The sequence below is a fragment of the Oncorhynchus kisutch genome, linkage group LG20 (genome assembly GCF_002021735.2).
Source record: "Oncorhynchus kisutch isolate 150728-3 linkage group LG20, Okis_V2, whole genome shotgun sequence".
NCBI lineage: Eukaryota > Metazoa > Chordata > Actinopteri > Salmoniformes > Salmonidae > Oncorhynchus > Oncorhynchus kisutch.
Window position 1 is genome coordinate 30,220,601 of NC_034193.2, and position 27,159 is coordinate 30,247,759.

The 27,159-nt window shown below is 40.9% G+C and overlaps 1 protein-coding gene across 1 annotated transcript in view; it reads left to right on the forward strand.

The window, feature by feature from the left end:
* Positions 1 to 26,957, forward strand: part of pth3r (parathyroid hormone 3 receptor) — a 33,266-nt gene extending 6,309 nt beyond the window's left edge. The window contains exons 6-13 of the mRNA XM_031799094.1: positions 9,128 to 9,281; positions 13,656 to 13,809; positions 16,949 to 17,009; positions 17,096 to 17,162; positions 17,462 to 17,556; positions 17,970 to 18,111; positions 19,573 to 19,614; positions 25,585 to 26,957. Of these exons, the coding sequence (XP_031654954.1) occupies positions 9,128 to 9,281; positions 13,656 to 13,809; positions 16,949 to 17,009; positions 17,096 to 17,162; positions 17,462 to 17,556; positions 17,970 to 18,111; positions 19,573 to 19,614; positions 25,585 to 26,112 (1,243 nt within the window). The 3' untranslated portion in view covers positions 26,113 to 26,957. The remainder of the gene's footprint in view (positions 1 to 9,127; positions 9,282 to 13,655; positions 13,810 to 16,948; positions 17,010 to 17,095; positions 17,163 to 17,461; positions 17,557 to 17,969; positions 18,112 to 19,572; positions 19,615 to 25,584) is intronic.
* Positions 26,958 to 27,159: the final 202 nt, after the last annotated feature.

Consider the following 27,159-nt stretch of genomic DNA (forward strand, 5'->3'; position numbering starts at 1 on the left):
TTGTTCTTTCCCCTCATCCATCTACACACAATACCCCATAATGACAAAGCAAACATTTTGCTAATTTGTTCTAAATAAAAACATATCACATTTACATAAGTATTCAGACCCTTTACTCAGTACTTTGTTGAAGCACCTTTGGCAGTGATTACAGCTTCGAGTCTTCTTCGGTATGACACTACAAGCTTGGCACACCTGTATTTTGGGAGTTTCTCCAATTCTTCTCTGCAGATCCTCTCAAGCTCCTTCAGGTTGGATCGGGAGCGTCGCTGCACAGCTGTTTTCAGGTATCTCCAAAGATGTTTGATCAGGTTTAAGTCCGGGCTCTGGCTGGGCCACTCAAGGACATTCACAGACTTGTCCCGAAGCCACTGCTGCGCTGTCTTGGCTGTGTGCTCAGGGTTGTTGTCATGTTTTCATCAAGGATCTCTCTGTACTTTGCTCCGTCCATCTTCCCTCGATCCTGATTAGTCTCCCAGTCCCTGCCGCTGAAAAACATACCCACAGCATGATGCTGCCACCACCATAGGGATGGTGCCAGGTTTTGTCCAGATGTGACGCTTGGCATTCAGGCCAAAGGTTCAGTCTTGGATTCATCAGAACAGAGAATATTGTTTCTCATGGTTTGAGAGATCTTTAGGTGCCTTTTGGCAAACTCCCAATGGACTGTCATGTGCCTTTTACTGAGGAGTGGCTTCCACCTGATGGAGTGCTGCAGAGATGGTTGGGTTCTTGGTCACCTCCCTGACCAATGCTCTTCTCCCCCTATTGCTCAGTTTGGCCAGGTGGCCAGCTCTAGGAAGAGTCTTGGCGGTTCCAAACTTCTTCCATTTAAGAGTGAGGGAGGCCACTGTGTTCTTGGGGAACTTCAATGCTGCAGAATTGATTTGGTAGCCTTCCCCAGATCTGGGACCTTATATAGACAGTTGTCTGCCTTTCCAAATCATGTCCAATCAATTTAATTTACTACAGGTGGATCAATCAAGTTGTAGAAACATCTCAAGGATGATCAATGGAAACAGCATGCACCTGAGCTTAATTTCAAGTCTCAGAGCAAATGGTCTGAATACTTACACTAACGTTCAAAAGTTGTGGTCACTAAGAAATGTCCTTGTTTTTGAAAGAAAATGATATTTTTGTCTATTAAAAGAACATAAAATTGATCAGAAATACAGTGTAGACATAGTTAATGTTGTAAATGACTATTGTAGCTGGAAACTACAGATTATTTATGGAATATCTACATAGGTGTACAGAGGCCCATTATCAGCAACCATCACTCCTGTGTTCCAATGGCACTTTGTGTTAGCTAATCCAAGTTTATAATTTTAAAAGGCTAATTGATCATTAGAAAACCCTTTTGCAATTATGTTATTCTAGCTGAAAACTGTTGTCCTGATTAAAGAAGCGATGAAACTGGCCTTCTTTAGACTAGTTGAGTATCTGGAGCATCAGCCTTTGTGGGTTTGATTACAGGATCAAAATGGCTAGAAACAAATAACTTTCTTCTGAAACTCGTCAGTCTATTCTTGTTCTGAGAAATGAAGACTATATGGAATAGCCAAGAAACTGAAGATATCGTACAACGCTGTGCACCATTTCCTTCGCAGAACAGCGCAAACTGTCTCTAACCAGAATAGAAAGAGGAGTGGGAGGCCCCGGTGCACAACTGAGCAAGAGGACAAGTACACTAGAGTGTCTAGTTTGAGAAACGGACGCCTCACAAGTCCTCAAGTGGCAGCTTCATTAAATAGTACCCGCAAAACACCAGTCTCAACATCAACAGTGAAGAGGCGACTCCAGGATGCTGGCCTTCTAGGCAGCGTTCCTCTGTCCAGTGTCTGTGTTCTGTTGCCCATCTTAATATTTTATTTTTATTGTCCAGTCTGAGATATGGCTTTTTCTTTGCAACTCTGCCTAGATGGTCAGCATCCCAGAGTCGCCTCTTCTCTGTCGACGTTGAGACTGGCGTTTTATGTGTGGGTTGTGGGTGTAACTACCCATTTAGTGGGGGATATTCAAAACTGACCTAAGATCAGTGTCTAGGGGCAGTCTCACTGTACACCAAAAATGTGACTGACAGGCTCAAATCGGTCTTATGTAGCAAAATGTGAAATTGTATTTTTTACATTGAATAACAAGTAGAGAGTCAGCTACAAAATGGTATATCATACACTACATTTGAGGAAAAATGGGACGGTAATTTTGCTTTGAAAGTTGATAAACTCACTTTTGAGAAAATATTTTTGGTACTACTACTGAAGAGCCCTTCTTCGTCTACACCCATTCAGCATCGTTCACATCCTCTTAACCTTTATCTCCACCCATCTCTTTAAGGGTTTATCTGAGCGTTCTGTACTAACAGCAGACAAGCACCCATGTAAAGACCTTTATTATACACAGATTCGAAATAGCTACTGATAACAAATGTGTATTTTGTGGTTGTGACCCAGAGGCTCTTGACCATTTATTTTGGGACTGTTCTTATGTCAGATGATTTTGGAGTGAGATAAGATTTTAAAAGAAACTGCTATTAATGTCAATTTGAAAGACCCTGATATTATGTTTTATTTTTATCCAAATGATATAGACCCTGATTTAACTATCATTGTTCATTTGTTCATTTTTCATGCCAGATTCTTTACTCATAAAATGAAGTGAGCAGAGAACAAACCCCTCTTCACATTGTTTAAGATAGAATTGAAATTATTTTGAAATGATTGGTAAGTGTAAAAACAAAAAAGCAATATGTACCATAAAACTTCTTGACAAATTATAAAGTTCTCGATATGTAATACCCGTCTGTTTATGTACTCTTGTTTGTATACAGTTGAAGTATACATACACCATAGCCAAATACGTTTAAACTCAGTTTTTCACAATTCCTGACATTTAATCCTAGTAAAAATTCCCCTTCTTAGGTTAGTTAGGATCACCACTTTATTTTAAGAATGTGAAATGTCAGAATAATAGTAGAGAGAGATTATTAGAGAGATTTATTTCAGCTTTTATTTCTTTCATCACATTCCCTGTGGGTCAGAAGTTTACATATGTCACGCCCTGACCTTAGAGATCCTTATTTATTCTCTATGTTTGGTTAGGTCAGGGTGTGACTCGGGTGGGAGAAACTATGTTTTCTATTTCTTTATTGTTCTTGACTAGTGTGGTTCCCAATCAGAGGCAGCTGTCTATCGTTGTCTCTGATTGTGGATCATATATAAGTTGTGATTTTCCGATTGGGTTTTGTGGGGAGTTATTTTCTGTTTAGCTGTTTTGTTGCCTGACAGAACTGTGCGCTTTCGTTTTTTTCTACTTTGTTATTTTGTTGCGGTGTTCAGTTTATTAAAAATCATGAACGCCTACCACATTGCACCTTGGTCTCCTTCTTCAACCCACGAGAACGTTACAACATTCACTCAATTAGTATTTGGTAGCATTGCCTTTAAATTGTTTAACTTGGGTCAAACGTTGCAGGTAGCCTTCACAAGCTTCCCACAATAAATTAGGAGAATTTTGGCTCATTCCTCCTGACATAGCTGGTGTAACTGAGTCAGGTTTGTAGGCCTTTTTGCTCACACACGTTTTTTCAGTTCGCCCACAAATGTTCTATAGGAGTGAGGTCAGGGCTTTGTGATGGCCACTCCAATACCTTGACTTTGCTGTCCTTAAGCAATTTTGCCACAACTTTGGAAGTATGCTTGGGGTCATTGTCCATTTGGAAGACCCATTCGCGACCAAGCTTTAACTTCCTGACTGATGTCTTGACATGTTGCTTCAATATATCCACATCATTTTCCTACCTCATAATGCCATCTATTTTGTGAAGTGCACAAGTCCCTCCTGCATCAAAGCACCCCTACAACAGGATGCTGCCACCCCTGTGCTTCACGGATGGGATGGTGTTCTTCAGCTTGCAAGCTTCCCCCATTTCTCCATAAAGTACAATCTTTGTCCCCATGTGCAGTTGTAAACTGTAATCTGGCTTTTTTATGGCGGTTTTGTAACAGTGGCTTCTTCCTTGCTGAGCGGCCTTCCAGGTTATGTTGATATAGGACTCGTTTTACTGTGGATATAGATTATTTTGTACCTGTTTTCTCCAGCATCTTCTCAAGGTCAAGGCTGTTGTTCTGGGATTGATTTGCACTTTTGGCACCAAAGTACGTTCATCTCTAGGAGATGTTTCTTTCCTGAGAGGTATAACGGCTGCGTGGTCCCATGGTGTTTATACTTGCGTACTATTATATGTACAGATGGAAACAGCATGCACCTGAGCTTAATTTCAAGTCTCAGAGCAAATGGTCTGAATACTTACACTAACGTTCAAAAGTTGTGGTCACTAAGAAATGTCCTTGTTTTTGAAAGAAAATGATATTTTTGTCTATTAAAAGAACATAAAATTGATCAGAAATACAGTGTAGACATAGTTAATGTTGTAAATGACTATTGTAGCTGGAAACTACAGATTATTTATGGAATATCTACATAGGTGTACAGAGGCCCATTATCAGCAACCATCACTCCTGTGTTCCAATGGCACTTTGTGTTAGCTAATCCAAGTTTATAATTTTAAAAGGCTAATTGATCATTAGAAAACCCTTTTGCAATTATGTTATTCTAGCTGAAAACTGTTGTCCTGATTAAAGAAGCGATGAAACTGGCCTTCTTTAGACTAGTTGAGTATCTGGAGCATCAGCCTTTGTGGGTTTGATTACAGGATCAAAATGGCTAGAAACAAATAACTTTCTTCTGAAACTCGTCAGTCTATTCTTGTTCTGAGAAATGAAGACTATATGGAATAGCCAAGAAACTGAAGATATCGTACAACGCTGTGCACCATTTCCTTCGCAGAACAGCGCAAACTGTCTCTAACCATAATAGAAAGAGGAGTGGGAGGCCCCGGTGCACAACTGAGCAAGAGGACAAGTACACTAGAGTGTCTAGTTTGAGAAACGGACGCCTCACAAGTCCTCAAGTGGCAGCTTCATTAAATAGTACCCGCAAAACACCAGTCTCAACATCAACAGTGAAGAGGCGACTCCAGGATGCTGGCCTTCTAGGCAGCGTTCCTCTGTCCAGTGTCTGTGTTCTGTTGCCCATCTTAATATTTTATTTTTATTGTCCAGTCTGAGATATGGCTTTTTCTTTGCAACTCTGCCTAGATGGTCAGCATCCCAGAGTCGCCTCTTCTCTGTCGACGTTGAGACTGGTGTTTTATGTGTGGGTTGTGGGTGTAACTACCCATTTAGTGGGGGATATTCAAAACTGACCTAAGATCAGTGTCTAGGGGCAGTCTCACTGTACACCAAAAATGTGACTGACAGGCTCAAATCGGTCTTATGTAGCAAAATGTGAAATTGTATTTTTTACATTGAATAACAAGTAGAGAGTCAGCTACAAAATGATATATCATACACTACATTTGAGGAAAAATGGGACGGTAATTTTGCTTTGAAAGTTGATAAACTCACTTTTGAGAAAATATTTTTGGTACTACTACTGAAGAGCCCTTCTTCGTCTACACCCATTCAGCATCGTTCACATCCTCTTAACCTTTATCTCCACCCATCTCTTTAAGGGTTTATCTGAGCGTTCTGTACTAACAGCAGACAAGCACCCATGTAAAGACCTTTATTATACACAGATTCGAAATAGCTACTGATAACAAATGTGTATTTTGTGGTTGTGACCCAGAGGCTCTTGACCATTTATTTTGGGACTGTTCTTATGTCAGATGATTTTGGAGTGAGATAAGATTTTAAAATAAACTGCTATTAATGTCAATTTGAAAGACTCAGATATTATGTTTTATTTTTATCCAAATGATATAGACCCTGATTTAACTATCATTGTTCATTTGTTCATTTTTCATGCCAGATTCTTTACTCATAAAATGAAGTGAGCAGAGAACAAACCCCTCTTCACATTGTTTAAGATAGAATTGAAATTATTTTGAAATGATTGGTAAGTGTAAAAACAAAAAAGCAATATGTACCATAAAACTTCTTGACAAATTATAAAGTTCTCGATATGTAATACCCGTCTGTTTATGTACTCTTGTTTGTATACAGTTGAAGTATACATACACCATAGCCAAATACGTTTAAACTCAGTTTTTCACAATTCCTGACATTTAATCCTAGTAAAAATTCCCCTTCTTAGGTTAGTTAGGATCACCACTTTATTTTAAGAATGTGAAATGTCAGAATAATAGTAGAGAGAGATTATTAGAGAGATTTATTTCAGCTTTTATTTCTTTCATCACATTCCCTGTGGGTCAGAAGTTTACATATGTCACGCCCTGACCTTAGAGATCCTTATTTATTCTCTATGTTTGGTTAGGTCAGGGTGTGACTCGGGTGGGAGAAACTATGTTTTCTATTTCTTTATTGTTCTTGACTAGTGTGGTTCCCAATCAGAGGCAGCTGTCTATCGTTGTCTCTGATTGTGGATCATATATAAGTTGTGATTTTCCGATTGGGTTTTGTGGGGAGTTATTTTCTGTTTAGCTGTTTTGTTGCCTGACAGAACTGTGCGCTTTCGTTTTTTTCTACTTTGTTATTTTGTTGCGGTGTTCAGTTTATTAAAAATCATGAGCGCCTACCACATTGCACCTTGGTCTCCTTCTTCAACCCACGAGAACGTTACAACATTCACTCAATTAGTATTTGGTAGCATTGCCTTTAAATTGTTTAACTTGGGTCAAACGTTGCAGGTAGCCTTCACAAGCTTCCCACAATAAATTAGGAGAATTTTGGCTCATTCCTCCTGACATAGCTGGTGTAACTGAGTCAGGTTTGTAGGCCTTTTTGCTCACACACGTTTTTTCAGTTCGCCCACAAATGTTCTATAGGAGTGAGGTCAGGGCTTTGTGATGGCCACTCCAATACCTTGACTTTGCTGTCCTTAAGCAATTTTGCCACAACTTTGGAAGTATGCTTGGGGTCATTGTCCATTTGGAAGACCCATTCGCGACCAAGCTTTAACTTCCTGACTGATGTCTTGACATGTTGCTTCAATATATCCACATCATTTTCCTACCTCATAATGCCATCTATTTTGTGAAGTGCACAAGTCCCTCCTGCATCAAAGCACCCCTACAACAGGATGCTGCCACCCCTGTGCTTCACGGATGGGATGGTGTTCTTCAGCTTGCAAGCTTCCCCCATTTCTCCATAAAGTACAATCTTTGTCCCCATGTGCAGTTGTAAACTGTAATCTGGCTTTTTTATGGCGGTTTTGTAACAGTGGCTTCTTCCTTGCTGAGCGGCCTTCCAGGTTATGTTGATATAGGACTCGTTTTACTGTGGATATAGATTATTTTGTACCTGTTTTCTCCAGCATCTTCTCAAGGTCAAGGCTGTTGTTCTGGGATTGATTTGCACTTTTGGCACCAAAGTACGTTCATCTCTAGGAGATGTTTCTTTCCTGAGAGGTATAACGGCTGCGTGGTCCCATGGTGTTTATACTTGCGTACTATTATATGTACAGATGAACGTGGTACCTTCAGGTGTTTGGAAATTGCTCCCAAGGATGAAACAGACTTGTGGAGGTCTACAATTGTTTTCTGAGGTCTTGGCTGATTTCATTTGATTTTCCCATTATGTTCGAGTAACGTTAGATGGCCAGAAATGGTTACTTGCAGTCTTTTGTTAAGACATGTAGCTAGCTAGGTAAACAATGAACCATAATCACAACTCATGACGTTACTACCCTGTATGAATCTGCAGGTAGCAAACCAACATCTATCAACAGTTGTTGCAGTGACATTCTATTGAAATGCATATTTGCATAGCGGAGGCTTTTGTTAAGACATGTAGCTAGCTAGGTAGCTAAACAATGAAGCTGTAACGGCGTTCTTCGTTTGTTGAAAGAGAGGACCGAAATGCAGCGTGGTGGTTACTCATGTCTTTAATGAAAAAAGTGACGATACATGAAATAACTTAATAAATACAAAAACAACAAACGGAACGTGAAACCTAATACAGCCTATCTGGTGAACACTACACAGAGACAGGAACAATCACCCACGAAAGACAAAGCGAAACTCAGGCTACCTAAATACGGTTCCCAATCAGAGGCAACGAGAATCACCTGACTGCTGATTGAGAACCGCCTCAGGCAGCCAAGCCTATACAACACCCCTAATCAGCCGCGATCTCAAATACTACAAACCCCAATACGAAATACAATAACATAAACCCCTGTCACACCCTGGCCCGACCAAATATATAACGAAAACACAAAATACAATGACCAAGGCGTGACAGAAGCAGAATCTCAACTCAAGATATTCCTACTCTGCATGAATCTGCAGGTAGCTAACCAACCAGGTTCAATGTTACCTAGCCATGCAAATGGCTCTGAGATACGAATAATAACATCATACATGTAGCGTTAGCTAGTGAGACAGCCAGCTAAAGTTAGCTAGCTAAAGGTACACTTTTACTTGAAATGAAACTACTTTCTTCCCTGTGTACATCATAGATGGACGCGTCTCCTTTCACGGGTGCCATGGTTGTCCTTAGTTTGAAGATGTAATCCGGAGACAGGTGTTTTCTCCATCTCCTTAGCTAGCATACTCTAATTCCACTGAACTCGGTTCTCCAGAAAGTGGAGAGCAACACTTATGCAGTTTTACTACGTGATACATAAAAAAGCCACGTTAGACAGGATTACCAACAAATGCTGACCAGCTCAAATAGACAGAAGCTTGCTACATGGTAGACCAATCCAAATTCATCTCTTGGGATGTCCAGCCCACTCATTATCTCAGCCAATCATGGCTAGCGGGAAGGAAGCTGACTTTTTCTGTGGCTAAATTCAACAATGCACACTAAGATACCTATCTGTTTTTCATGTGATGAGCATGTGGCAAGTGTAGGCCTCATAGGTAGCTGTTGGGGTCTCTGAACCTATTGTAATCTGCACTGGAATTACTGCTCAACAATGTCATCAGACGGATGAGATCTCATGTGTCTTCAGTGGGTGGTTTTGTATGATTATTTTTCTTGTTTGTTTCACAAGTTCTGGATGGTTAATATGATAAAAGTTTATTTGAGCTGTTGTTTGATTTAGTGAAAGAAGCATTGCAAACATTACTATCTCTCGCTCTCTCTCTTCCCTCCAGGCGTCTCCACTGTACACGGAACTACATCCACATTCACCTCTTCACCTCCTTTGTGTTTCGGGCCATCAGTATCTTTGTGAAGGATGCTGTCCTCTATGCCATGTCTGACGATGGAAAGACTGAAGCAGAGGAATTGGCAGAGAGACCCCATATGGTACTGTGCACTTCTGTACTGACTAAAATTAGATTAGATTGAAGTTTATTGTCCTACACGAGGAACATCTTCCCACAGCTCACACATACATAAACCACATAGGAAAACACAGCAGGAAACAAACAACAGTAAACAGTAAGATATAATTAGTACCCCCACACCTGCACATATAGGAGGAAGCTACATAGAATTCTTCTTAAAGTGTGGCTGAACTTTTCCCGTAGCTGAACTTTTCCCGCTGCTTATTAAGAAATGCGGTTCAATGTGGGTGTGTTATCTTTGCTATTGTTGTTTGTCCCTCTTGAATCACCATAGACCACCTTTACTCCACACAGATGCGTACAAAGCTCTCCCTCGCCCTCCTTTTTGAAAATCTGAACATAATTCTGGCCTCCCGATTCCTGCTAAAAACTAAAGCAAGAAGTACCAGTGACTCACTCAATATGAAAAGGTCAGATGACGCGGATGCTACGCTACAGGACTGTTTTGCTAGCAAAGACTGGAAAATGTTCCGCGATTCATCCAATGGCATTGAGGAGTATACCACCTCAGTCACTGACTTCATCAATAAGTGCATCAATGATGTGGTCCCCACAGTGACTGTACGTACATATCCCAACCAGAAGCTATGGATTACAGGCAAATTCCACACCGAGCTAAAGGTTAGAGCTGCCGCTTTCAAGTAGCGAGACACTAATCCAGACGCTTATAAGATATCCCGCTATACCCTCAAACGAACCATCAAACTGTCAAAGCGTCAATACAGGACTAAGATTGAATCCTACTTCACCGGCTCTGACACTCGTTGGATGTGACAGGGCTTTCAAACTATTACAGACTACAAAGGGAAACCCAGCCGCAAGCTGCCCAGTGACACGAGCCTACCAGATGAGCTAAATGCCTTTTATGTGTGGTGCCAGGACAACAACCTCTCCCTCAACATGAGCAAGACAAAGGAGATGATTGTGGCCTACAGGAAAAGGAGGTCACATCGACTGGGCTATAGTGGAGTGGGCAACAGTTTCAAGTTCCTTGGTGTCCACATCACCAACAAACTATCATGGTCAAAACACACCAAGAATGTCTTGAAGAGGGCACGACAACACCTTTCCCTTCAGGAGACTGAAAAGATTTGGCATGGGTCCCCAGATCCTAAAAACGTTTTACAGCTGCACCTTCGAGAGCATCCTGGTTGCATCACTGGTTGCATCACAATCTGGTATGGCAACTGCTCGGCATCTGACTGGCACTACAGAGGGTAGTGTCGTACTGCCCAGTACATCACTGGGGCAAAGCTTCCTGCAATCCAGGACCTACAGTGGGGCAAAAAAAATACTTATTTTCCACCATAATATGCAAATAAAATTCATTAAAACATTTTTAGTCAGCCACCAATTGTGCAAGTTCTTCCACTTAAAAAGATGAGAGACGCCTGTAATTTTCATTATAGGTACACTTCAACTATGACAGACAAAATGAGAAAAAAAAATCCAGAAAATCACATTGTAGGATTTTGAATGAATTTATTTGTAAATTATGGTGGCAAATAAGTATTTGGTCAATAACAAAAGTTTATCTCAATACTTTGTTTTATACCCTTTGTTGGCAATGACAGAGGTCAAACGTTTTCTGTAAGTCTTCACAAGGTTTTCACACACTGTTGCTGGTATTTTGGTCCATTCCTCCATGCAGATCTCCTCTAGAGCAGTGGTGTTTTGGGGCTGTTGCTGGGCAACACGGACGTTCAACTCCCTCCAAAGATTTTCTATGGGGTTGAGATCTGGAGACTGGCTAGGCCACTCCAGGACCTTGAAATGCTTCTTACCAAGCCACTCCTTCGTTGCCCAGGCGGTGTGTTTGGGATCATTGTCATGCTGAAAGTCCCAGCCACGTTTCATCTTCAATGCCCTTGCTGATGGAAGGAGGTTTTCACTCAAAATCTCACGATACATGGCCCCATTCATTCTTTCCTTTACACGGATCAGTCGTCCTGGTCCCTTTGCAGAAAAACAGCCCCAAAGCATGATGTTTCCACCCCCATGCTTCACAGTAGGTATGGTGTTCTTTGGATGCAACTCAGCATTCTTTGTCCTCCAAACTCGACGAGTTGAGTTTTTACCAAAAAGTTATATTTTGTTTTCATCTGACCATATGACATCTTCCCAATCTTCTTCTGGATCATCCAAATGCTCTCTAGCAAACTTCAGACGGGCCTGGACATGTACTGGCTTAATCAGGGGGACACGTCTGGCACTGCAGGATTTAAGTCAATGGCGGCGTAGTGTGTTACTGATGGTAGATTTTTGCTCACCGTTCTTGTGATCATTTTGACCCCATGGGGTGAGATCTTGCGTGAAGCCCCAGATCGAGAGAAATTGTCAGTGGTCTTGTATGTCTTCCATTTCCTAATAATTGCTCCCACAGTTGATTTCTTCAAACCAAGCTGCTTACCTATTGCAGATTCAGTCTTCCCAGCCTGGTGCAGGTCTACAATTTTGTTTCTGGTATCCTTTGACAGCTCTTTGGTCTTGGCCATAGTGGAGTTTGGAGTGTGACTGTTTGAGGTTGTGGACAGGTGTCTTTTATACTGATAACAAGTTCAAACAGGTTCCATTAATACAGGTAACGAGTGGAGGACAGAGGAGCCTCATCAAGAAGAAGTTACAGGTCTGTGAGAGCCAGAAATCTTGCTTGTTTGTAGGTGACCAAACACTTATTTTCCACCATAATTTGCAAATAAATTCATTCAAAATCATACAATGTGATTTTCTGGATTTTTTTCTCTCATTTTGTCTGTCATAGTTGAAGTGTACCTATGATGAAAATTACAGGCCTCTCTCATCTTTTTAAGTGGGCGAACTTGCACAATTGGTGGCTGACTAAATACTTTTTTGCCCCACTGTATATACTAGGCGGTGTCAGAGTAAGGACAAAAAAATTGTCAAAGACTCCAGTCACCCAAGTCGTAGACTGTTCTCTCTGCCACAGCACGGCAAGCGGTACCAGAGTGCCAAGTCTAGGTCCAAAAGGCTCCTCAACACTTTCTACCCCCAAGCCATAAGACTGCTGAACATTTAATCAAATGGCTACCCAGGCTATTTGCATTGACCCCCCCCCCCCCTTTGTTTTTTACACTGCTGCTACTTGCTGTTTATTATCTACACAGTCACTTTTACCCTTAACTACATGTACAAATTACCTCGACTAACCTGTACCCCGCACATTGACTTGGTACCGGTACCCCCTGTATACAGTCAAGTCCATAAATATTTGGACATTGACCAAGTTATTATTATTTTAGCTGTCTACCACAGCATATTGGAGTTGAAATTAAATGATGAATATGAGCTGAAAGTGCAGACTTTCAGCTTTAATTTGAGGGCATTTATAACCAAATTGGATGCTCGCCAATAGGTTTAGAATTTAGAAATATTGACAAGTGGCAGTTGGGATGCGCATTGTCTCAATTCTCATTTTTCCTAAAACAGTGGGAGACTTGAGTGATCACCATCAAACACATCAGCAGTGGCCACTCCATCAAGGGCTTAGGGAGCAAGTGTACTTTTAACATAACATTGGCAATGTGTTGTCTTATCTAAACAAGTCTGAGGCGCTACGTAATGTCGGCAGGTCTGTTTCACTGTCTGTAGGTTCTGCCATATGATTGGATAGTGTGCAAACTCCGTGCATGACAATTCTCCCTAGGCGTTACCATCCTGTGTTAGTGGGCAAGTGGGAATGATCAAAATCAAAAACCAGCCCTCATGTAAGTCGTTGCATTTACACTAATCTCACAAAACTCTGTTTTGGAATATATTGACTTTATGACCAACGTTATCCTACTTACACTTTTTTGACAGTTTTGGCACTGGAATAAATGTTTCTGACCAATATCATTGTTTTCACAGTTTTCAACTAGAGATGTTGGTTTTTGTGTTCAGTTGCCCTTGGTGATAGGCCCTGTGATGAAACTCCTCCCACGTCTTGATGTCTCTGAAAATGTCAAGTAAAAATAAGATATTCATTTAGCAGATGATTTTATCCAAAGTTAATTACAGAAATGTCAACATTGACAGTGACACAAACATTCAGTATATGTAGCACATGCAGGATTCAATCGCACAATTCGATGTTCCTTACACCGTGCTCTATCCCAGGGGGCCAGAAAAAGGGCAGTTATTGGAAAATATATAGGTCCATTATAATTTCTACATACTTTATATGTAGTTTAAGCTACGGATTAAAACCGTAGTTTGCCCCACCTGCTCTAACCCATTGATCCATTGGAACCATTATCTGATGATATGTTGAATGTCCCATGTCCCTTATAAACAATATGAACATGACACCTCTCTTCTATCTGGCACCCTATAGGTGGGCTGTAAGGTGGCCGTAACTCTCTTCCTGTATTTCCTGGCGACCAATCACTACTGGATCCTGGTGGAGGGGCTGTACCTGCACAGCCTCATCTTCATGGCCTTCCTCTCAGACAAGAACTACCTGTGGGCGCTCACCATCATCGGCTGGGGTGAGTTTTTCTACACACCCAGCAGGATACAACTTTCTGGTTCCAGGTAGGACCATTTTACCTAACGAGGTACCCTCAAAAAACTCTTTATGATGAAACGATTTTACCTTGAACCTAAAAAGGTTCTAGAACCAAAAAGGGTTCTACTATGGAACCAGAAAATGGTTCTCCAGGGATAGCCAAAGAATCCTTTAAGGTTTTATGGTACCTTTTTTTCTAAGAGTGTAGACCAGTGATTCAGCCCATTGACTTTTCAAGTTGTCTATTTTGCAGCCATTTCAAAGGATTGATTTAATGGTATGAATTGGGTTCCTGGAGCGTTAAAGTCGCAATCTGCAGTATAAAACAATAACGAAGCGTGCACCCCATCACTGTTTCAGTAAACTGCTGGGGATGGCGCTGGAGAAATGTAACCACTCTCAAAATCATAGACAGAGCTAAGGCTGCAAGGACAGGCCATACTAAGGACTGGCCGTCCATGATTTCAAAATTATAGTTTGAGTCATATCTTGAGGCAATACAGTGTTTGTTCACATTTACATTGTTTACAAAAAAATTGGTAAAGCAAGCTTACTGTATATGTTGGGATCTGACGGGGAATGACAGTTGAACTAAACTAATGAGGCATTTATTAGTGATTTTCTTCAAAAATCAATGGGTATATACAGTGGGTGATTTTAGCATGTAAATGTTGGTGGGGCAAAAAAAAAAAAAAAAATGGAATGCATGCCAGCAAAGCCACTAAACAATATATTAATTGCACTATAACAGTGGAAAACGGTGCCCACAAACTGTTAGGGTCTACATAAATCTGTTCCAACAGCAGTCCCAACATCTTACCACTGTTACACCTGGCTATCAGCGGAGCCTTGTCTGGCAGCAAAACAGTTCATTCAGCCTCATTTACTGTCTTTAAAAAAAACATAGCTGATATGGCTGACTTGCTTAGACAAATGTGGTTTCTAATGACAATTGAGATGTACAAACTATGGCATAAGGGGACGACAAGCGGATAAGAGGCAATCCATAATTTCAATTAAGACAACGACTGAGCTAGGACTGTTTATTTGTCAATACAACTATCTGTTTAGCACTTCTGAAATGTACAATAACAGAATTCAGAACATGGGCCGTTCTTACAGTGCTCTCCCTATACACCAAGTTAGAACCGTAGGATAAATAAAGGGGGCATATAAGCAGACAATGAAAGCTCTTACAATATTTGATGATTACATTTCTCTAAAACAGGTTATAGACTACAGTAGAAAAGTCAGAACAGTGGGCTACTAACATGTTACTACACAACATACACTTAACATTACTTTCTTAGTTACAGTATACATAACTCCCTGGCACATTACATAATTTATGAAGCAACAAACAATATATTTTTGGACTCACATTGTTGTGCTCGGCTCACTTGAACAGGAAGGTGGCGTGGTAGTCCTTCGAGTTAACAGTTGTTTTGAGCGCGGCACAAATCATGCTTCATTGATAGCATGGCCAATGTTAGATCTTTATCATTATAAACTTGGAAAATAACCCCTTAATTCCCGATTTGGGATCACAGAGCCACTGTCACTGATTCCTTCCAAACCACTCATTGTTGAATTTGCGATTTCCAACTTGTGAAATGTTTATGTCCAATGGCCGATGAGCACCGATATGTTTTATCTATAATTTCTCTTCATTATTTCTCTTCATATGACAAGGATTAAAAAGGATTTGCCAGTAGATTGTCGACTTGATTCATGATGATGACTGCTCGCTAAGATTGTGAAAGTATGATGTTGACATGATTAGTCCAATCAAAGCTACTGTACATATAACGTGATTTGACGTAATTGTATCTGTGGCCAATGACCTTGAGCCTTCTTGGATGGGCACTTCTATGGCAGCAGCCGAAGGGCTAGAATTTTCAAGGTCTGCTCTTACACTTGGCAGTGAAGTGAAGTCCCCAGTGACAGAACACTGAGCCAATCACAGCGCAACGCTCTGTATTTTCTGCTGGCCTGCCCCACCACCACAGAAAGCACTGAAACACCTGCATTTTGGAGCTGCCTTACTCAAGAAATCAAAAAAGAGACCCTGTTTGTATGCAGCTTTATTAACTCAATGATATATATTATTTTTTACATTGTTTGTAAACTGATATGTATTAATGCCAAAAGAACATTCAAAACACGTTAATGCTAAAATGTGGTGCTCAAAACAACTGCTCTGAATGACTGGTCGCCACTGGGTATATATCATTAATCTAAAAATCACAAAAAGGGTTTAAAAGCAGCCACAGATTGCCTCTTTAAACACTCCTCCATGTGTTGCGAGATCAGATTACGTGAGTAGTGCACCTGCAGGAAAAGACCAGAGATATAAAATACTTGAGTAAAAAATACTTGAAAGTACTACTGAAGTAGTTTTTTTTAGGTATCTGTACTGAACTTTACTATTCATATTTTTAACTACTTTTACTTTTACTTCACTACATTCCTAAAGACAATTATGTACTTTTTACTTCACACATTTCCCTGACACCCAAAAGTGCTTGTTACATTTGGAATGCTTTGCAGGACAGGAAAATAGTCTAATTCACACACTTATCAAGAGAACATACTTTGCCATCTCTACTGCCTCTGATCTGTCGCCTAGTTAAATAAAGTTTAAATAAAAAATAACAAAAATATCTGGTGGACTCACTAAACACATGCTTTGTTTGCAAATTATGTCTGAGTGTTGGAGCATGCCCCTTGCTGTCCGTAAATTAAACAAAACAAAGAAAATGGTGCCGTCTGGTTTGTTTAATATAAGGAATTTTAAATGATTTTTACTTTTGCTACTTAAGTATATTTTATCAATTCCATTTACTTTTAATACTTAAGTATATTTAAAACCAAATACTTTTAGACTTTTACTCAAGGTAGGATTTTACTGGGTGACTTTTACTTTTACTTGAGTCATGTTCTTTTAAAGTGTTTTTCCGTTTACTCAAGTATGACAATTGGGTACTTTTTCCGCCGCTAGAAAAGACCCCCTGGAAAGATACCTTTGTTGTGTATGTAAGATAGCACAGATGGGAATTCAACATTATTCAACATTAATCTATTTCACCCACCTACCGCTTTCCCTCCCTCTCTCATAGGTGTCCCTGCAGTGTTTGTGTCCATTTGGGTCAGTGCGCGAGCATCACTGGCAGACACTCAGTGAGTCCCTTTATACATAATTGTGTGTACATCACAATGAAGTGAATAATCACACTTAACAGCAGCTATTCTACACACATTTGCAGGTGCTGGGACATCAGTGCGGGAAATCTGAAGTGGATCTATCAAGTCCCAATTCTTGCAGCCATTGTAGTAAGCAAATATTTCCTTTTCACCTAGACTCATGCACTTCACAAGCATTGGTCTCTTGTCCCTTTTTTATTGTTTGATAGCATCCTTGATTTCACATCAAACATTGTATTTGACACAATCCAAATCAACTCAAAAGCTGAAAGGTACTATTCGTTGGATGTCTCCGCTTTCCAACTGATCTTCAACTTCATACCATGAATACGGTGTCCGAAGTCAGAGTGACTGTTACACCAACTCCTTGTGACTCTGAGGCTGTCTTAATATGGACACCTTACATGTATTTCTAACTCTTCCTACAGGTGAACTTCTTCCTGTTCCTCAACATCATACGAGTGTTGGCCTCTAAGTTGTGGGAGACCAACACAGGCAAACTGGACCCCCGTCAGCAGTACAGGTGAGGGGCTGCATTAGACTAATAAACAGTAAAAGACTGACAATAGACTAGTAGTAAACTAGTAATGCACTTGTAATAAACAGTACTAGTAGTAGCATGGGTCAATTAATGCATACATGCTTTATGCATATGATACAACCCACAATTTCTTCACTTGCGATAGAGCCTATGCTAGTTTTTCCTGATTGCATGACATGTGACTGTAAATTTGTGTTTTGAAAAATATAATTTGAAATCAGAAATCACCATGCATGGTATGGGAATACAATGGTTGTATTCTGATGTTAAATCCTACGTTGTGTTACATAGCTTCACGTTTCTCTAAATCAAGGCCACTTTATTCAAACATAGATAAATAGCATATTACACTGCTATAATATTATCTGTAAAATTGTGTCTGCTACTGTCCACAGGAAGCTGTTGAAATCCACCCTTGTCCTGATGCCCTTGTTTGGAGTGCACTATATGGTGTTTATGGCTCTACCCTACACTGAGGTTACCGGCCTGTTGTGGCAGGTGCAGATGCACTACGAGATGTTCTTCAACTCTTCCCAGGTCAGACACCCCAAAGGGCAAATACTCCCTGAGAGGAAAACATATATTTTTTTATGTTTCGATCGTGTTTTGAGGTTGACGTTTATTGTCATGAGTCTTGTCCTGGAGGCAGAACTGAGTGATTTCCCCATAGATACGGCAGCTGAAAAGTAACAATTGTCTATATTGTAAAAATGTATGAAAACAAACATTAGATTTTTGGTCTTAATTTAATTTTGGGATAGGCGTGCGTCCCGCTTCCTGTGAAACTGAAGGGCGCGCAATTCAAATAAATAATCATAAGTTATGGGTATAAACATTTAGGTACATATAAGTGTCTTATATCGGTTGAAAGCTTACATTCTTGTTATTTTAACTGCACTGTCAGATTTACAGTAGCTATTACAGAAAAAACATGTAGCGCGATTGTTTGAGGATGGCGTCCCACATCAAAATATTTTTCCACCGGCACACGTTTCATAAATTCACAAATAGCGATTAAATATTCACTTACTTTTTGAAAATCTTCCTCTGATTTGTCATCCAAAGGGTTCCAGCTATAACATGTAGTGTCGTTTTGTTAGATAAAATCCTTCTTTATATCCCAAAAAGTCTGTTTAGTTAGCACCATCGATTTCAGTAATCCACTTCAACATGCAGAGAAAGGAATCCTAAAATCTAATCTTTGTTTCAACAAGTGAAAATATGTTTCTATTTACTCCTCAGATTGCCTAAAATGTAATCAAACTATAAGATTTCTTACGGAAAGAAGTATGTTCAATAGATAACCGATTTTAGCAGGTGCGTCCCTTCATAGCACACGCAAACACGCATTTCCAAGACTGTGTTCCTGTACTAAAACTGATATTTCGTATTCATTTTTGAAGTTACAAGCCTGAAACATTGAACATAGACTGCTGACACCCTGTGGAGACCATAGGAATTGCATTCAGGGAGCTAATTTTCAATATGACCTTATACTTGCCATTCTGAGAGGATGGTCTCTCTCCCCCCAAAAATTCTGGTTGGTTTTTCTTTGGATTTTCTTCTACCATATCTATTGTGTTATATTCTCCTATATTATTTTAACATTTCTTCAAACTTCAAAGTGTTTTCCTTCTAATGGTACCAATTATATGCATATCCTGGCTTCAGGGCCTGACGAATTCATTCAAGCGGAAATTGAGAAAAATTTTGAAAAAATGGGCCTAGCCCTAAGAAGGGTTAGGGTTTGGCATTTTGATTAGCAGTGTGTTTTTTTGTGTGGCAGTGTCAGCTGGAAACCACTCTGCATAGCTGCCTCCAGAACAATGACGAAAAAAGGCTAATCTGCCAAATGTATGCAGGCTATTGTCCATCAACTGTTGATGACTATTAATGACAGATTTATGTTATATCCTAAAAATCTGTTCATAAATGTCGAACAGCACTAAATGTATTTCCTTGATCTAAACTTGGCCTTTTTCCCTTTTATCCTTTCAGGGATTCTTTGTGGCATTCATCTACTGTTTCTGCAATGGGGAGGTAAATGCAGAACAATCTACCTCATTTTGAATATCTACGGAAGTCCAGAGAGGACATATGAATAAAAAAATGTTTTTCCCTCATTAACAAGTTTTGTTATGTAGTGATTATGAGATAAGTCGTGACCTCGAGGTCAAGATGTAATCAAAAGTTACACACACCATCTAATAATTTGTTCAGATGCACAACAATCACTTAATCAAGGAGCGCTGTGGCTGCGCTGATGTTTTAAGCCCTGAGCAATGCTTGACAGGCAATTGTCTCCCTGGCTACGTGCCCCAAAGACTACAGCCAATCGCATGCAAGGATTAACGCAGCTAACTTGGCTAGTCTTGTGAGCTAGCTAGTTAGCTAAGTAGCTTGTTACCTATACTGGTTGTTAGTGTGCATAACTGTGTATAAATATCCTAAACAAATATATAAACGCAACATGCAACAATTTCCAAGATTTTACTGAGTTACAGTTCATATAAGGAAATGTAAATAAATTAATTGGGCCCTAATCTATGGATTTCACAGGACTGGAAATACAGATTTGCATCTGTTGGTCACAGATACGCTACTTGACCAAAAGTATGTGGACACCTGCTCGTCGAACATCTCATTCCAAAATCAGGGGCATTAATATGGAGTTGGTCCCCCCTTTGCTGATTCAGCAGCCTCCATTCTTTTGGAAAGGCTTTCCACTAGCTGTTGGAACATTGCTGCAGGGACTCCCTTCCATTCAGCCACAAGAGCATTAGTGAGGTCGGGCACTGATGTTGGACGATTAGGCCTGGCTCGCAGTTGGCATTCCAATTCATCCCAAAGGTGTTCGATGGGGTTGAGGTCAGGGCTCTGTGCAGACCAGTCAAGTCCTTCCACACCAATCTCGACAAACCATTTCTGCATGGACCTCGCTTTGTGCACTGGGGTATTGTTATGATGAAACAGGAAAGGGGCTTCCCCAAACTGTTGCCACAAAGTTGGAAGCATAGAATCACCTCTCGAATGTCATTATATGCTGTAGCGTGAAGATTTCCCAACACTGGAACTAAGGCTCCTAGCCCGAACCATGTGAAACAGCCCCAGACCATTATTCCTCCTCCACTAAACTTTACAGTTTGCACTATTCATTCGGGCAGGTAGCGTTCTCCTGGCATCTGCCAAACCCAGATTTGTTCGTCGGACTGCCAGACGGTGAAGCTTGATTCATCACTCCAGAGAAGATGTTTCCACTGCTCCAGAGTCCAATGGTGGCGAGCTTTACACCACTCCAACCGACGCTTGGCATTGCGAATGTTGATCTTAGGCTTGTGTGTTGCTGCTCTGCCATGGAAACCCATTTCATGAAGCTCCCAACGAACAGTTATTGTGCTGAAATGTCTTCCAGAGGCCGTTTGGAACTCAGTAGTGATTGTTTCAACCAAGGACAAACAATGTTTACGCAGTACATGCTTTAGGACTCGGCAGTCCCGTTCTGTGAGCTTGTGGAGCCCAAACATCCTCAATAGGGGACATGTCTGGTGAGTATGCAGGCCATGGGACATTTTCTGCTTCCAGGAATTGTGTAAAGATCCTTGTCACATGGGGCCGTGCATTATCATGCTGACACATAAGGTGTTGGTGGCAGATAAAATGGCTTCAGGATCCCGTCACAGTATCTCTGTGCATTCAAATTGCCATCGATAAAAGGCAATTGTGTTTGTTTTCCGTAGCTTATGCCTGCCCATATCATAACCCCACTGCCACCATGTTGGGCTATGTTCACAATGTTGGCACAAGAAAACCTCTTTCCCACACGACACAATGCACGTGGTCGGAAGTTGTAGGTCGGTTGGACATATTGCCAAATTCTCTAAAACGATGTTGAAGGAGGCTTATGGTAGATGAACATGAACCGTAAATTATCTGGCAACAGTTCTGGTGGACATTCCTGCTGTCAGCATGCCAATTGCATGCTCCCTCAAAACGAGATATCTGTGGCATTGTGTCCTGTGAAAAAACTGCACATTTGGGTGATTTTCGTATGGTCCCAGCACAAGGTGCACCTGTGTAATGATCATGCTGTTAAATCAGCATCTTGATATGCCACACCTGTCAGGTGTACGGATTATCTTGGCAAAGGAGAAATGCTCAGTAACAGGGATGAAAACAAATTTGTGAACAAATTTCGAGATAAATAACCTTTTCGTGCGTATGGAGTGGGTGAGCTCTATTCCTGGAATGCTCACAGGCTGATGAATCAGGATGCTGCCTTGGAGGCTGTTTCATATGTAAGGCTCCTTGCAGACATTGTTGGCAGAATACGGTGCATTTGGAAAGTATTAAGACCTCTTTACTTTTTCCACATGTTGTTACATTACAGCCTTATTCTTAAATGGATTACATAAAAAAAAATCCTCATCAATCTACACACAATACCCCATAGTGACAAAGCGATAACAGGGTTTTAGAAATATTTGCAAATGTATTAAGAATTTTAAAAAACAAAATACAATTTGCTATGAGACTCAAAATTGAGCTCATGTGCATCCTGTTTCCATTGATCATCCTTGAGATGTTTCTACAGCTTGATTGGGGTCCACCTGTGGTAAATTCAATTGATTGGAATTTTTTTTGGAAAGGCACATTGTCTATTGCATGTCAGAGCAAAAATGAAGCCATGAGGTCGAAGGAATTGTCTGTAGAGCTCCGAGACAGGATTGTGTCGAGGCACAGATCTGGGAAAAGGTACCAAAGAATTTCTGCAGCATTGAGGATCCCCAACAACACAGTGGCCTCCATCATTCTTAAATGGAAGAAGTTAGGAACCACAAACTTTTCCTAGAGCTGGCAGCCCATCCAAACTGAGCAATTGGGGGAGAAGTGCCTTGGTCAGGGAGGTGACCAACAACCCAATTGTCACTCTGACAGAGCTCCAGGGTACTTCTGTTGAGATGGGAGAACCTTACAGAAGGAAAACCTTCTCTGCATCCCTCCACCAATTAGGCCTTTATGCTAGAGTGGCGAGACGAAACCCACTCCTCAGTAAAAGGCACATGACAGCCCGGCTTGGAGTTTGCCAAAAGGCACCTAAATGACTCTGACCATGAGAAACAAGATTCTCTGGTCTGATGAAACGAAGATTGAACTCTATAGCCTGAATGCCAAGCGTCATGTCTGGAGGAAACCTGGCACCAGCGGCAGGGACTGAGGTGCCAAAGGTGCTTCCACAAAGTACTGAGTAAAGGGTTTGAATACTTATGCAAATGTGATGTGTATTTTTTGTGTAAATTTGAAAAGAATTCTGAAACTCTTTTTGCTTTGTCATTATAAGGTATTGTGTGTAGATTGATGAGGAAAATAAACAATTCAATCCATTTTCGAATAAGGCTGTCACTGTAGATGGATGCAGTTCATTGCATGATTAATATAATTCACCAATACATTTCTTGGTAGTCCAAAAAATATTGCTATCTGGTTGTGAATCACAGCTGGCCTGGTACATTATTTGCTGCCTCCACCAATTCGGGATGCACTGTTTCAGTTTCAATTACTTAATATTTTGGACAAAAACGGATGAATGTAAGTAATCTAATCAAATGTCACGATCGTTATAATAAGTGGACCAAGATGCAGCGTGGTATGGTTCCATCCTCTTTATTATGAAGTGAAACTCAAAGAAAACAATAAATGCAAAACAAAAATGTGAAGCTGCTATAGTGCTCACAAGCAACTATACAAGACCCCACAAAACACAAAGGGGAAATGGCTGCCTAAATATGATCCCCAATCAGAGACAACGATAAACAGCTGCTTCTGATTGGGAACCATACCAGGCCAACATAGAAATATAAATCACCTAGATGACCCACCCTAGTCACACCCCAACCTAACCAACATAGAGAATAAAAAAGCTCTCTATGGTCAGGGCGTGACATCAAATCAAACTGTATTTGTCACAGCGCCAAATACAACATGTGTAGACCTTACCGTGAAATGCTTACTTACAAGCCCTTAACCAACAGTGCAGTTCAAGAAGAGTTGAGTAAATATTTACCAAATAAACTTAAGTAAAAAATAATTAAAAGTAACACAATAAATTAACAATAACGAGGCTATATACAGGAGGTACCGGTACCGAATAATTGTGCAGTGGTTCAGGTTAGTTGAGGTAATTTGTACATGTAGGTAGGGGTGAAGTCACTATGCATTTATTTACAAGTCTCTGCTAGGTAAAGCCCCGCCTTATCTCAGCTCACTGGTCACCATAGCAGCACTCACTCATAGCACGTGCTCCATTTCCTCCTTCGGTTGTCTTTCCTTCCAGTTCTCTGATGCCCAATGACTGGAACGAACTGCAAAAATATCAGGCGTCAGGACGAGACAGACAGACAGACAGGCAGCATTTCTGAACCAGTCGAAATCATGAATCAGCTGCCATAATTTTTATAGATATATACAAAGCAATGTGAATTGAAAAAAGGTCAAACGAAATGAAGTGCAGCTACTTTGCAGTCATTCCAGCTTCAGGTTGACGTGATTTTTATGCCAAGCAAAATCGTGTCTCTTTAGCTCATTGTTATGGATGTATCTAAATAAATGTTGCGAGAAAACAGCTTAAACAAATGTAAATGCAGCTACTGTTGTTATTCTGGCTGCACTGTTTGACGTGACTGTAAGGCCGTAGTTGGCTACCTGGCAAGCAAGGGATAAGAATGTTGCCAGCCAGTATGGCAATGGAACATTTAGAACGAACGACTGTCCATAGATACAGAACAAAAAAGACTGAACGACTGGGTCGCGTCTCTGGCAACCAAACCGATAGAATGCACGACCATCCGGATTGGGAAGCAACCCTACATTTGTGTCGGAACTATATCTTGTGGAAGGATGAAATAGTATGAATAAATTTAACAAAATAACGTTTTTAATGAAAATATGTCAATTATTATTTGAATATGTTGGTAACTCGTTGTATAAAAGTGATAATGCCCTCGAAGCAGGTGTTTCGTCTCGGGCCTAACAACACCTGTGCCAATATATCCTCCAAACACCGGCTTCTCGGGCATTATCACTTAAGTGTTCAGTCTGAACGCTTGGAGAGCGAAGCGCTCTGAATTTACGAACAGACTATCTGACAATGCTCTGAATTTACGAACAACCCAGAGCGCACTCTGACACACTAGAGGCAATTTACAAACGCACACTGAGTTGTCAATCAAATGTATTTGGCATCGATCAAATGGGAGGTCAGGCAAGTTCCCAATCAGTTGTCAAAACGTGGGTTGGGACAAGCATGCATGGGCAGGGAAGCTGCAGAAGGACGAGCAAGCTACTTTTCCCCATCGTTAATCAGCGCAATTTTGATAGCCAACTAGCTGAACATTTTTGAGAGGGTTTATCTAATGTTCCCTTGTTAGATTTGAGCTCATCTTGCTCTTGCTGTTAGTATTTGATCTTGTTGTTGATGTGCATAACTGAGGGAGAGAGAGCCTACCTTTTCATGGTTGTTTGATCAATAGGACTGTAAAGTTCCCAAATGTAAGACTCCCGTGATATTTACATATTTTTGTGGCTTTTGCAAAAAATGCATTCTAATAATCTAAGGTTGTGCTATTACTACTGCCTGTAAACATACAGTCCGGTTCAAAGTGAATGATGGCAGGCCCGTGTGGCAAATAGCTTTTTTGCATAAAGGGCTACTGTAGCTCTGATTGGTTATGGTGCACCAGTCGGCGTAGACTCCGGTCCCGGATGAGACAGATGTTTTTATTAGGTTTTATTTACAGCAGTGTCTATTAATTCTCCTAAAAAAAACGTCCGCTTTCTCATTGTTTATTGCTATGGAATTTTTACAATTGCCTTAGTCTGTCATTCCCAAACAATCAATGAATTTATGAAGACGAGCACATCTAAGTGCTCGCTTGTCAGAAAATGGAACAGATTTTTATAAGATTTAATGTTGCTTAAACACTGTCAGTTCCACTTTAATTCCTGTCTTCCCAGGTGCAGGCGGAGGTAAAGAAGGCATGGCTACGGCGGAGCCTGGCCTTGGACCTCAAACAGAAGACCCGGGTGACCAGCAGTGGGGGCGGGGGCAGCTGCTACTATGGCGGCATGATGTCACACACCACCACCCACAGCGTGAGTCTGACTGTGGCCAATCCCAGAGGAATGTCCCTGAATGGGGCAGGGGCCCCTGGGATGGGAGGAGCTGGGGGAAGCAATGGGGGAGGGGGAAGCAGGCAGCCACGCCTCACCTCCTCCTTCCACCCCCTCACCAACCTGCCAGGTTACGTGCCCAGCAACATGGAGACCCCCAGGCAGAAACTTGTTATTTGGAGGCCTGGGGTGGGAGCTGGAGCTGAGGCCGGTGTTAGTGCCTTTCCCAGGAACCCCAGGGCTGCTAGCGAGGGGATCCAAGGGGGTGGTGGTGGAGCCAAGACAGAGCCTGCAGTCTCTGTGCCCCAGCGGTTGGGAGACGAGGACCCCTGCTGCTCTTTGTCTCTAAAGGAACTAGAGACCATCTTGTGAACTGGAACTGTCAGATCTATGGCGTCTAAAAGTGAGAGCAGCACTGTATCAGATGGCTTTACTTATCCAGATTCCTGCCATGGATCCATATCAAGGCTCCATTCAAGTGATCTCCAATCACCTATTTGAATCTCCCCTGAATCCCTCGTTTGACTGATGTCTGAAGACTTAGCTACGTACATTTAGTTGGGGTTAAAGAATCATTGTGTGTAAACTGGTCTGATGACACGATTATCAATAGAACATTGATCCAATGATCATGAGAAATAACATGTACTTGTAGCATGATTGGTGATTTAATGTATCAGTGGTTGTAATAAAGAACCCAATGACTAGTGAGTTGCTGCACCCATTATGGAATGTGGAGTCCTGCATGCCTTTCTACACGTGCCATATTTGTTTGACAGACCATTGTTTTTCCTTTTATATTTGCCTGTCTGTCTGCTTGTCTGCTTTCTCTGATCTCTTCTCTGTCTGCCTAACAATTCATGCACTATTTGTCTATTGTAGTGAGATGTAATTTTTTATCTGAGAAAAACGTGGAAATTAAGCTTTTACAGCAATGAATAAGCAGCAGTAGGCTGCATTTGAAGACATCCTTACCTGGGGCCCATCGCCCAATGAGCAAGACTGGTGCATTTAAAATCCCAATACACTTTACCATAAAACAATAATAGAATAATAAAATAACAAAAACACATTTCTAAAACAGTAAAATATCAGCTCAGGATTTACCTTCTTTACAGATGTAAAGAAATTGTTATTTTGGATAGTGATAGCACACTTGCTATGTACAGTGCATTCGGAAAGTATTCAGACCCCTTCACTTTTTCCACATTTTGTTACGTTACAGCCTTATTCTAAAATGTATGAAATAGTTTTCATTTATTTATCAATCTACACACAATACCTGATAATGACAAAGCAAAAACAGGTTTTCAGGTTTTCAATTTTTGCAAATGTATTCAAAATAAAACAAAGTCAATATCACATTTACTGTGCATTCAGACCCTTTATTCAGTACTTTGTTGAAGCACCTTTGGCAGC